The 13,584-nt window shown below is 36.2% G+C and overlaps 1 protein-coding gene and 1 pseudogene across 1 annotated transcript; both read left to right on the forward strand.

Annotated features, from left to right (window-relative positions):
* The first annotated feature begins 5,020 nt into the window (after positions 1–5,020).
* On the forward strand, positions 5,021–13,213 carry LOC149808160 (uncharacterized). Its single transcript, XM_089974001.1, has 2 exons — positions 5,021–5,109; positions 10,232–13,213. Exon 2 carries the CDS (start codon positions 10,267–10,269, stop codon positions 11,902–11,904), a length of 1,638 nt encoding a protein of 545 aa, XP_089830127.1. The 5' UTR covers positions 5,021–5,109; positions 10,232–10,266; the 3' UTR covers positions 11,905–13,213.
* Positions 8,097–10,232, forward strand: LOC149808161 (uncharacterized; annotated as a pseudogene).
* Positions 13,214–13,584: the final 371 nt, after the last annotated feature.

Here is a 13,584-nt window from a genome sequence, read left to right on the forward strand (position 1 = left end):
CTCTGTGTAACAGCTCGAAGATTGGATAAACTATTGTCAATTTTCACCCCGTTGATATGATCGATCACAAGACCGTCTTTGATCAACCCCTTGTGACACTCGTATGTAAAACGATGACAGATAAGTTTTCTTCCCAACAGTAAACAATAGATAACCATGATTATTAATATAACCAACTGGTACTTTTTTCTGACAATTTCTGATCATACCATCAATATTTAATTCGTAGTTTGTTATTATAGGATGTGGAATAAATTTATTTTGCTCCATTATACAATAATATTATTTGTTTAAATCATAATTTGTCTGAAAACTTAGTTAGATAATCCTCCACGGATTTTATAGCGTTGTTATTGACATCATTTTTTGTCATAATATCCTTGAAGCTCTCTGTATCGTTTACCACTACAACACGTACACATCTGTGTTTTTCCTCGCACCCCAGCACCACATCGCAGACATGGTATTGGTCCTAATCTTCCACGGTGAACTTTTTGCATGTGTTGTCCGTAGAATTCCTTTTTACAGAATTGATTATAACGAGTCAATGAACCCACCATAAGCCATTTGCATTGAGACATTGTATACGTAATATTTTAATTTAAATATTTGCTTGAAATATAATATGAACGAATTCGATAGATTATCCCCAATAAAGCCCCTGAGCGGAGATAAATTTAATCTCGACAGAATATCTCCTAACCTACCGATGCAAGATCTGGTTGATCCGAAAAACAAAAGTTTGATTAATAAAATTCACGACGCCAAGAAAGAATTTCGTACAGATGGTGCATCTCATGTCTGGTCAACGTTCAAGATTATACGCAACAAAGATATCATCGACGCTATGATGAACGACAAACGAGCAGCAATTATCATTAACTATCTTGATAATTGCAAATATCTTTTCAGAATAAAATTTGTCTTGCTAACAGAAACAGAAGATTGGATTATTCGTGACAAATATGATCCTGTCCACGGTAATAAAAAAACTGTCGTACTAAGTAAAGATTCCAAACCAGGTCTATTGACAGGTATTGACAAACCGTATTATGAACGAGCATATCCTGTGACAGCGGTTATTTATGGAATCTATGTGATAAATGAAAAACCCAGCGTTGATAAACTGGCGCCGATGAAACTTTCAAAAATAAATTGTGTGGCTGAACGAGTAACAGTACATTTTACGGTTTCGACTCGTGGAAACGGTCTAACGGATAAAAGACGTAAAATAATAAACACGTGGGGAGAAATGGTTAAAGATACCGGCGCATCTATCAAAGATGTCGCTGAGTTAGGAAAAAGATTAAAATTTCCAATAACCGTAGCGACGATGACAGGAGAGATTTTGTATGAATCAAAATACAGATCAAAAGGAGCATCGATTGAAATTATTGATCATAACGCACACGCGTGGACTAACGCAGTAACAATATTTCCACGAGATCGAACTGTTAAATACTATCGCGGAGATATGTTTGATTTTATTAACGAAATAAGTAAAAACGATCCTGTGTCAGTATGGTTATTTCAGAGTTCTAACGACGAATCATGCGTGGAAGAAAAAAATAAATTTGATCAGTTTGTGAGACTAAATGGCGTTATTTATCGAACAGATCTTCTTCACGAGAAAATGAAAAATCTTGCACTGCAATATACTGATGATACTGACGAACTATTGAGCAACTGTTTTACTGTTCCGTCAGTTTCGGCTCATTTTGCTGGAAAGAAAAATTCGTGGAAGCCAACTAGGTTTGATTTTCTTGATGACATAATACTGAGTTGTGTCGAATATGGACACGGCGGACTATGGAATACTAAATACGATCACAGAGATGTTATTTCAGTTGATATGGTTGCATGTTATCCCGGAAGTTTTCTTGGATACGGAGATTGTTCTGTATACTTTAAAAGATTCGTCATCCGACGCACGAAATGACGCGAGTATCGATAAATGGACCATTACCAGATTTTGACCTGACTGGATTTGTTCGTATCGAGTCATTCGAAATGTCTAAAGGACTTCATCCAATTTGTTATGTTTGGTTTGGAAAACATTTTTCAGAAAAAATGTGGACACCAATAGTACTATTACGGTATATGCTTGATTGTGCGATGTTAACACGGTTGATTGTAAGTGAAGCAATTATATCATACCTGAAACAAACCGAAGTTTGGTTACCACAACAAAAGAAATATTCTGATGATGAAAATCCTGATATAACCGATTACGAGAATAAAATTACAAAAGATCTTGGTAGAAAAATAATCGGCAAGTTTACCCAAGGAGGAGCATGTGATCACAGACGACATTGTACAAGATTGATTATGGATGATGCTGAGTTAGATTTCATAATCGCTGATACAACGAACAGAAATACATTTATAAGTCGAGAAATAGCTTTCTTGTCAAATGGAAATAAACTAGGTACAATTGTGAGCTACATGGACGGTGAGTCACCTCAGTATACTCATTTAAGATCATCGATGCTCGCGTACGTTTCAATAAATCTATTATCGATGATAAATAAGGTTTCTAAGTTTGCTGTCAGAGTCGCTACGGATTCGTTTTATGTCAATAAAAAATATTCAATACTGTTAGAAAAATTAAACATAGGCACTTGTGCATCGTGGGGTTCGTGGAGAATAAAAAAGGAATATATACTGGATTATTCCGAATCCGCTGATGTTGCGGTTAAAGATATTTACCTGATAAAATCAGGCAGAAATAATCAGATATCTTCTGCACCATCGGTATACGATCCAATAACTACACACAAAACAGTTTATCTAAACGGACCTGGCGGTTCTGGTAAAACCACTCGAGCTATCGAACTATTTCAGAATTCAGATATGATTGTGCTAACACCTACACACATACTTGCGCGAGAAATGAAACGACGAGGAGTACAATCACGTACTTATCACAGCTTTTTTCGATGGAAGGGTGATACATGGACATCTTTAAGGATGGGAGAAAAATATATTCCAAGGATCATAATATGGGATGAAATATGCACTGTGTCGTTGGAAACATTAGAAACATTTCTAGATTGGTTGTTAACAAGAAATAATGCTGTAATAATGTGCGGCGATCACAGTCAACCACCACCCGTAGTTGGACCATCTCCACATGATTGGCTGAAAAATTTTGTTGATTACTATGAAGAAGTGGCTGATGATAAAGAGAACTTGATGCAACGTTGAAGGAATTTAAAAAATTAATCAGACTACAACCGAATAAAATTCAGTGTGAAGTAATGCGCGAGATAATTTCAGAAACACAGAACATACCACTGCCATTTTCGACAGTATTACACTGTTTTGTTTTGTTTTTTTTCTTATACTTTATTGGTGTTAAATGGATTGTCACATCTGTCTCTAGCTACGATTTCGTAGCCTCATCTTGATTTGTTGTGGTTGTCCACGAGGTAGGAGTAGGGGTACTAATATTAGTACTAATCTGTCTCAAGAAAAAATATTTCGAATTTCCCTCCTGTCGGGAAATATCCCATTTGGAATGGGGTATGACTAAAGTGCGAAAACTTATGAAAAGTTGCGAAAAGTTAAATTAATAACTAACGTATTTTACAAAATGTTTTTGTAACGTAGGATGGTAACGTATGTGTCGTAGTGTAAAACACGGAAATATGTTAAAGTTCAAACAACGTTTAGCCATTCCTCAAGACACTTTATCTTAACGCAATCATTTTCATTGATTTAAGGAGACATCATATAATTAACACAGCCTTACAACAGATGAAAAAGTCACTTACCTCACAGTAAATACAGTCCGTCTTACAATCCAGAGAACAAACAGAACAAGTATACTTCTTCGACATTTTTTCAGTGAACGCATAGTACAAATAAAAGCAAGAATATACAGACCGCAGTATATAATTTTTAATCTAGAATTTGTATACGCAACAATTATCATTATTTTTTAGTTTCAATACAAACTATGGATTAGTGAAGATATTCTTCTTTGATGTCACTGTTCAGACATGGTCACAAATCTGTAACTCAATAATTAATTGTAAGATAATTACCGCATTCACAACTCTCCGTATGTTACCTACACATAAATGATTAATTATTATTGTGCAAAAGAATAGTTATAATAAACAAAAGCGTGAGAATCAAGTCAATTTATCCATCGTGGACATTACAATATCGGCTTTGATTGAAGTTGACAGATAAAAGAACTGCAATCGGCTTATTAATGGTCACCTTGCTTATGCCAGGTGTATATAATGATATCTTGACCAGTGCTGACGAAACTTTCTGTTAATCCAATTTAGGCGAATGAATGCTTTTTCCTTCCAGAAAGACTTCAAAGTCAATATCCTTTCAAACTCTATAATTCTTATTACATTTCATAAAATCGAAGTAGTGATTTACTAAACGAACCTTGAAACACTCGTTATTAAATTATATGTTAAATGATTTTGAAAATCAGTTTTTACACATTATAATTTCATTTGTGAAACAGAAATACTATTTGCAACTGATAATAAACTATAGTCGATCCATTTTGCAGATAAGTATCTGAATGAACTTTTCGTAACTTTTCGCAATTTTCGTAACTTTTCGCAACTTTTCGTAACTTTTCGCAACTTTCGTAACTTTTCGCATTTTAGTCATACTAAAGTGCGAAAAGTTACGAAAAGTTGCGAACTTTTCGCAGTAATCTGAATGAACTTTTCGTAACTTTTCGCAATTTTCGTAACTTTTCGCAACTTTTTGTAACTTTTCGCACTTTTCGTAACTTTTCGCATTTTAGTCATACCGTTTGGAATGTTTCTTATTTTATGTAAATATATAAGGGTCATGACCGCTACGATACGCATACAATATAGTAAATGAGCAGATTAGTTGAGATAATGTACATAATTTTATTTTCCAAATGAGCGTGAAAGAAAATAATAATTAAATTTTAATTTTAATATGGATAGATTTTACTTTCGGTATTCATTGTTCGTTTACGTAATGTCCAATAGTCACATTCACTCCGAAGTAGACCGGAAGTTGAGCCCTGGAATTATCATCAGTGTGTAGAATACACGAAGCAACGGATAATCTTTTCGCAAAATTGGCCCTTCAGAATCAGTAAGGTTACATAAATGGTAATGGATGAAAGGTGTGGAGTGTCTTCTTTACAGTGGTGTACGTTATGAGTATCTGAATGCGCAGATAGTATCGGAAAATTAGATCGGAGTCATCGAGGGGTCAGATTGTGACCGGTGAGAGTTAGTTACCTATAGTCCTACCTGTAAGACCCGACGCTGATATTTATGTTGTGGGCGTCAACAAAATCAAAATGTGCTAGGACTAAGTTACCTAGTGTTTATTGGCGAGTGTTCACATTAGTTTACCCCGGAATCAAGTGCCTGTGACTCCAAACCTGGTTTAGTCAAGGGTTCGTATTCACCAAACCCGGTTAAGCCAATGGTACATATACACCAAACGCGGTTAAGCCAAGGGTACACATACAATAAACCTGCTTAAGTCAATGGTACCGCCATGTCGGCCTATTATGCGCGTCGGGTAATTCTGCGCAACGATATGTCATTTCTGTAAACAGTTTATCACGTGCTATTTTGGGTCAAAAATCCATTTTGTATCCAGAAAGAAGAATCGTACATTAATTAAGAAAAGTGATATTCATAAAGTGTACAACAATATCCTACATTTAGACTCGAAATGCACATAAAAATGTGATTTCTAAATGGCAACGTGAAGACCCACTCCATGACCTTCTTAAAAATGTAACCCAGAAAATTCGATTTACTATGCATCTTTTAGAATCATACAAATAAATACATTATATAAAAGATGGAAATGTGTACCTTAAAACAAAACTGTATTTTAATCCAAGTTTACATTTTGCAAGAAGTTGTCCCACACGTACAAAATCGTCTGCTACCCAACGTGTCTACTTGCCACTAGAACATAAATTCTCAACAGATTCCCTAGCGTATATCTGTTTCTAAACTCTGTTGTAATTTTTCCCTGTTAACAAAGCGTTGTAAATACATTACATCCTATTCATTGTTGTTTCTCTTCCACGTAATAGCTTATTTTTCATAAAATTTTGAACTTTACTTTTTTTCCAAGATCGGTTTAGTTTGCTTAATATCTCTTGCCATTTATTGGCATTTGTAAGTTGAATTTGATAAAACTAGCTATAAACCTGACCTAATTACTTGACTGAACTGCTGACAGAAACAGTCCAAAGTAATATATTTCATTTCTGTAGCAAGATGGATAAATATTACATCTTTTCAAAGCTATGCACAGAATAAGCCGACATATCGCGAGTCAGAAAAACAGGGGGGTGGTATCCCCGTGTCCAAAATTAATATTATTTTGAACAGAATATTCTGGTGACAATTGCATCTTTTCAAATGGTAAGCATAGCTGTATTTTATTTTTGTCAATCGCTTGAATTCGGTATGCGTTTTGCTTTGGTATTGGAAACGAAAACCTTAGGTGTGCAGAAATGCCCGACAGCAGTGTACTTATAAGCCAGTGACTATTTCAGAACATTTGGCTATGATAAGACAGAAGAGACCTTAAGATGGCCACAGTGGCCAGTATCAAGTAAAATCTCACTCAGATGTTGGTGATATGCCTATAGTTTTTGCCGTTTGACATGGTGATTCATGTTTTATTTTCATATTATCATCCACATGAAGATTTATTTCCTTGGATTTGTAGTTTCAATTCACTTATGGATTACGCATCTCATTCAATATTTGTAATTTTGGGAATTTGAAAGTGGGCTTTAATCGTCTTGAATGTGTATATACCTATTAAGAAGACCCTCTTGACTGACCTAATTGTGTTAATTGAATTATACTGATTATAGTATTTGTTCTGTAATTTTTACAGAGACTCTTGAAGATTACAGTAAGCAGTACTGATTCTCCAAAATGGACTGAATCAGTTCAATAAGAAGAGCAATGCATAGAAAATTATTGATCTCACTCTGAACATCAGTTTTCAGAGTGCTAGGAGGGAGGGTAGCAATCCAGACACAGTCGTGTACAAACTCAGACTGTGGTGTTTTTATTTATGATAATGAATATGTGAGCAGAGTTGCTCTAATACAATGGGGTCTACCTGAAATTAAAACTGGTACTATCCATTTTGAAGATAAAATTTAGGAATTGAATGAAAAAATCTAAACATTTTTAGAAATTTGATTTGTTTATATCCACACTCCATTCTGACATATTTATGTGGTGGGGGGGGATAAATAAAGCTTTACCTAGCTCTGTCATAAATTTACTTTTCATTCATTGATGTTCACAAGACATTTTTTAATCAAAGATACATTTTCGTATGAGGCTTTCAATGAATAATATCAGATCAATTCCAGTTTTTGCCCTTTTCTATCTTATGCTCATTAGAGAATGAGTAGAAGGTTCTACGAGATTATGGTTTCAGTTTGACTTAGTATGTTGTATTACAGTGTCCTTACCGCTTAGTTATTTTCAATGACTTGATGAATTTAAGCCATTTCTAATATGAGGCTCTACGTAAAGCAGACATATGACCAGCTTGACTTTCACCATTTTTAGTGGCACGTTCATGGTCTCTGATTTAGAACTTTGCCCTTTGTTTTGCATTCCATATCATTTGTAGGACTTCGTGGATTGAAACCAAAATTGATAGAAGGCTTTATATCAATAAGACCTACTTAGGTTTAATTTTATATAGTAAAGGTAACAGGTAAAACTTAAAGACTTGTCATTTATTTGCATCATATTAATGTGGCATCCATGGTGCATATAAAAATATCTAGCATATCCTTTAGAAGTTCCCATTGATTCAGTCTTTAGATTATCACCTTATAAATGTCTCATTTCAGTTCGTGAGATGAAATGTTGAGCTACATCTCTTCACCGAGCAAGAACCCTTTCATGTATGAAACAATGACGGGTCATTTCCGCTGATTTGTGGAGCAAAATCCAAATAGAGACGCCATTGTTTACTATGGTCTTGACATGAAGAGAAGGTCCCTTTAAGGCGTGAATTGTTAGAATTGGCCGAATCATTGGCAAGCCAGTTTGTGCAGATGGGAGTGAAAAAAAGGAGATAAAATTGGATTCTGCATAAATAACTCTTTAAATATGGCTATTTGCAAATGTTGTGGTAATGTTTGCAGGAGGAGTTTCATTTTATACTGGAACACAACTGAAAGATGGAAGCGATATCGCAGAGATAATTGACATGACGGAATCAAAGTCCTTCATTGTTGATGCTGATGAAGGTGACACAACTGGACCATAGCTCAGAATATTCTTGCATCATGTAAGTTACATCTTTCTGTAATATACAATGGAAAGTCTAGCGCTCCCTTCAAAGATATGATTTGTCTTGAGGATATCATGAAAAGGGGCAAGATCAGTGTAAATTTGCCAGATCTTTATCCTGAAGATTTATTCCTATTAATTTCGTCTTCCGGATCAACTGGGACTCCAAAGCTAGTCGCCCAAACATACTTCAATGCGATGAATTGGACGGCCATGTCTGGCAAGGCGTTTGGTTTAACAGAAGATTCCATCTTCTTCAATGACAGACCACTTGGCTGGGCTCTCGGGAACCTGAGAACACTGTTGACGATGGGAGTTACATGAATTATGGTGGATCCCAGATTGGCGATTTCTGGGCAAAGTGTTGAACAAATATTTAGAATCATCCAAGAGGAATGCTACAATTATACGTAGGTTCTGGGATATATCGCCAATGATCTGATCTCTAGTCCCTGTCTTCATCGATATTTCAAGGCAGTAGATGTCATGATATGCTCGGAAGAGAGGGTACCCAGAAGATTTGCTTACTTCATTGGAAGGTCCTGCAACAGTATCTCATCATTGTTACAAGCTAGTCCAAGATGTAGCTTTTCTCCAATACTTCTCGTATCTCGTCCACTTCTATGTATTCTTCTCTTACAACAATGTTCTTTTTAATTCCTCTATGTATTTGTTTCTGTATTGTTAATTGTTCAATGATTGCATTTTTATATTTGTTGTATCTGATGGCAATGAAAATAAAACTCGTGGTTCATTTCAATATCACTGACCTCTTTGTTTATTATGTCAGCACTGTTCAGCACACTGATGGCAGAAGTTAGGATTTCATCATATTTTAAAACTTTTGATGTAAATCTCTTTTTCTTGTAAACGTTTGCACTAAACCCAGTTAAACCAAGCTTACATATACGCCAGTGACTAGTGGTGTAAAAATCACCAAGAATGATAAACTTGTCTGACTTTGGTACAGAAAACAGTAAGAACTTCCAGATCCTGGTAGAACTTGTTTTTGGCTTCCTCCGAGTTGGTCATGGTTGGTGCATAAGCACTAATGAGTATGGCTTGCTTTTCTCCAAGTAAGGGTATCTTCAGCATTATTCGGCTGTCATTAATTCCCTTTGGTAAGATGGAGAGCTTATTCACCAAATTCGACTTGACAGCGAAACCAACTCCAGACTCACAATGTTCATCGGTGCTATGTCCACTCCAGAAAAAGGTGCAGCCAGCTCCAAAATCAGTCAACTGGCCCTCGTCAGCCAAGCGAGTTTCACTCAGGGCTGCTGTCTCTATCTTGTAGCAAGCAAGTTCTCTTGCAATCAGGTCAGTTCTTCTCTATGGTCTGTCAGCTTCTGCCTCCAAATAGACTGCGTATGTTACATGCATCAAGAGTGAGTGAAACCTTTCAGGTTTACTTTGTGTTTCGACCGGAAGAATGGGATTCCCTCCAGCCACAGAAAGCTGGCCAGGGTAGACTCTATTTGACACAGTATCTTGTACCCCAATGTACTTTGCACTTAATTATTTTTAAAAACTTCATGGACCTAAATCATTTCTAATATGAAGCTCTACATAAATTGGCTCAGGACATGTTTCATTTACTGTTTTCAGAACATGTTCATTGCCCTTGTTTGATTTAGAACCTTGCCCTTCATTTAGCGTTCAATATCATTTGTAGCACTTCGCAGATTGAAACCAAATTTCATACGATACTTTATGTTAATAAGACCTAGCTCATGTTTGATTTTATATAGAACAGGTTACAGGTAAACTAGACATTTGTCTTTTATATGAATCATATTGGTGGGATGTCCGTGGTGTATAGAAAAGATATGTAGTGTATCCCTTAGAAGTTCTCGTTATTTTGTAAATGTTTAAGATTATCACCTTAACTTATGAATGTATCATTTCAGCTTTGAAGGCCAAGAGGAATTTTTCGTGTGACGAAATGTTGAGCTACATATCTCGACCAAGCAAGGACCCTTTCATATATGAAACAATGACGGGTCGTCTCCATCGATTTGTGAAGCAGAATCCAAATAGAGATGCCATTGTTTATTATGGTCTTGACATGAAGAGAAGGTCCCTTTCAAGGCGTGAATTGTTAGAATCGGCTGAATCACTGGCGTGCCATTTCGTGCAGATGGGAGTAAAAAAGGGAGATAGAATTGGATTTTGTATGAATAACTCCTTGAATATGGCTATTGCAAATGTTGCAGTAATGTTTGCAGGAGGAGTCCCATTTTATACTGGAACACAGCTGAAAGATGGAAGCGATATTGCACAGAGAATTGACATGATGGAGTCAAAGTTGTTTATTGTTGATGCTGATGAAGGTGACATGAACTGGACCATAGCTCAAAATATTCTTGCATCATGTAAGTTACATCTTTGTGTGATATACAATGGAAAGTCTAGAGCTCCCATCAAAGATATGCTTTGTCTTCAGGATATCATGGAAAGGCCAAGGATCAGTGTAAATTTGCCCGATCTTTATCCTGAAGATTTACTCCTATTCTTTTCATCTTCGGGTTCCACTGGTACTCCAAAACTAGTCGCCCAAACACACTTCAACCTGATGAATTGGACTGCTATGTCTTGTAAGGCGTTTGGCATGACAGAAGATTCTATCTTCTTCAATGATAGACCAATTAGCTGGGCTGTCGGGAACCTGAGAACAATGTTGACAATGGGAGTTACGCGGATTATGGTGGATCCCCGTATGGCATTTTCTGGAAAACATGTTGAACAAATATGTCAAATCATCCAAGAGGAACGCTGCAATTATGTGTATGTTCCGGGATATATCGCCCAAGATCTGATTTCTAGTCCCAATCTTCATCAGGGTTTCAAGGCAGTAGATGTCATGATATGTTCGGGAGAGAGGGTGCCCAAAAGATTTACATACCTGATTGGAAGGTTCTGTCGCACATTGTTTACTTACTATGGAAGCACAGAGCTCGGAGGTGTGACAATCTTCTCAAGCCAAAATCCAGAGGAGTACGAAGATGGCATCGCTGGCATTCCGCACGATGGCATTGAGATAAAAATTGTAGACGACAATGGCGAGACTGTAAAAAGAGGCGCGTCCGGTGAATTACTTGTACGAAGCATTGGTCGCTTTGTTGGGTACTGTAAACTGCCAGATCTGTTTGAAAAGGTAGTCGATAAAGCGGGCTGGTTTCACACTGGAGATATTGCTCACATACGAGATGACGGAAACATTGTGATGGATGGAAGACAAGCTGAGGTGGTTTCGATAGGCACGATGAAATTCTTTCTATGGGAGGTAGAGAAAGTCCTTCTAAAGTGTCCTGGTATTAAAGCAGCATATGCGGTCGGTGTCCCTGACCTTAGGTTAAACCAGGTTGTGTGTGCTGTCATCATGCCTATAACAGATACGTCAGTAACAGAGGATGAGGTAAAGAAATTTTGTGATGATAATTTTGTGGAAGTGTCGACGGCGATGGGGGTGACCATCAAACCCAGATACATCATTTTTATAGACAAAATTCCTTATTTAGAGTCAGGGAAAATAAATCGAAGAGAGATTGCTTCAATCGCTAGGTCACACCTTGGACTTTGAGTAAATGTTCATCCTAAGTAAGATATTTTGTATCTTATCTGCATATATGGAACACAAGGCTTTATTAGTAATAGCATGTATACGGCTATTTAATATATTTCATTTAATCATACATGGAGCGTGTGTATATATTATTCTTTGTACTTCACCTGTAGCAGAATAATATGAATGAAGCATTTAACATTTATTATACATGAAGGTTTTCAAGTTACCTATCATGAATGTGATTACCGTATACAGTTGCATAGTAGAGAAGGATTTTCAATAATATGATATTGCATCATTATACATCCATATGGACCAAATCACAGGTACAGCCGTAAGGAGTAAGCAGAAAAAGAATGAACAAATTGAAAGTGCGCGGTGTGACATCACAAAATGAAATGTTATTAATAATGCAGACGAGGTCCTCAAATAAACAGCTCAAAAATGGCCTGGCGGAACATGCGTATTTTGATCATACATACTGTCGTTGATAGTGAATTCTTTTCTTTAATTCCCATAGTAAAATTATAAAAATAAATGTCAGTCTGGAGATAGGATATAATACTGACCATTTACTGAACAGAAGCAGACCTATTGTAATGAGAACTTCATCTATGCTTGACCTGACAAATTTGTATCCAATAGCAAGGAAAGAAAAAAATAAAATTAATCAAAATATACACCCAAAATTGTTTATCTAGTCTTGTTTCTATTTAGAAAGGAAAAACTCAAAACATGTTACAGAATTATGGTTTTGAAAGTTAAGTAAAGACACGAAAGGAGAGAGGCAATTAATGATATTATACATACATTAATAATTCTTGATAAAGACAATGCGGATGGTAAATCGCATGGGGATGTATTCTACCAATATACGGTGTGACTCTTGTTGGTTGATTATGGTAATTAGTGGTTGAACGATATGCGGAGATTGCTCGTATCGTTACACTTGTGCACAATATGCACCTGAAATGATTGAGTAGAACGTACCTTATAAAAGTCACTGCTTCTATAACTACAGTTCTGATTCTTTGAAAAAAATTCTGTAGATAGATGTTTTTATAGGTACTGATCAAATCCATCTGGCAGATTATCTTGATATTTTATTTTGAATGCATCAATATTTATTTTATGAAATTCATTTATTGCATCATTATGTACAGCCATTTAACTTTTAATTATGAAATAGATTTTCGGTAATTGTGTTGATTATGAAATAGGTTTATGGTAATATTGTTCTAGCCTAATTTCAAATTCATATCGGATAATTTGTAATGTCAAGTTAGGTATATCTATGCTTTAATAAAGTAAAAGAGAAACTACATCCTTCATGTTGTTGCTTTTGTTATAGGGTTTAATGCCATTTTTCAGCACAAGATAGGTTATACATGGCGGCCAATATAAATGATGGAGGAAGAACCCGGGAAAACCCCAGAAAGAACCACCGCCCCCATGAGAAGCTACTGGCAAGCTTTCTCATGTACTAATGTTAGCCGAGCCTGAGACTCGAACCCACGCAGACACAGCGATGAGATGACAGTGATCCAGATCGGTGAGTGCTTTAGACCACTCGGGGGCCCCCCCACATCCTTTTTGTAACTTGTATGCAAGGCTAGATTTGAAAATATTCAGCTCGCAATTTCAGGTCTGCCTCTTTTCTGATTCCACTTATAAATAAATGCAATGAACCCAAAA

This window comes from Sinohyriopsis cumingii, chromosome 1, assembly GCF_028554795.1.
Source record: "Sinohyriopsis cumingii isolate HCF-2022 chromosome 1, ASM2855479v2, whole genome shotgun sequence".
Lineage (NCBI taxonomy): Eukaryota > Metazoa > Mollusca > Bivalvia > Unionida > Unionidae > Sinohyriopsis > Sinohyriopsis cumingii.

Bases quoted from the DNA above. Each gene is read 5' to 3' on its own strand.
- LOC149808160 (XM_089974001.1), top strand. From the start codon at position 10,267: ATGTTGAGCTACATATCTCGACCAAGCAAGGACCCTTTCATATATGAA.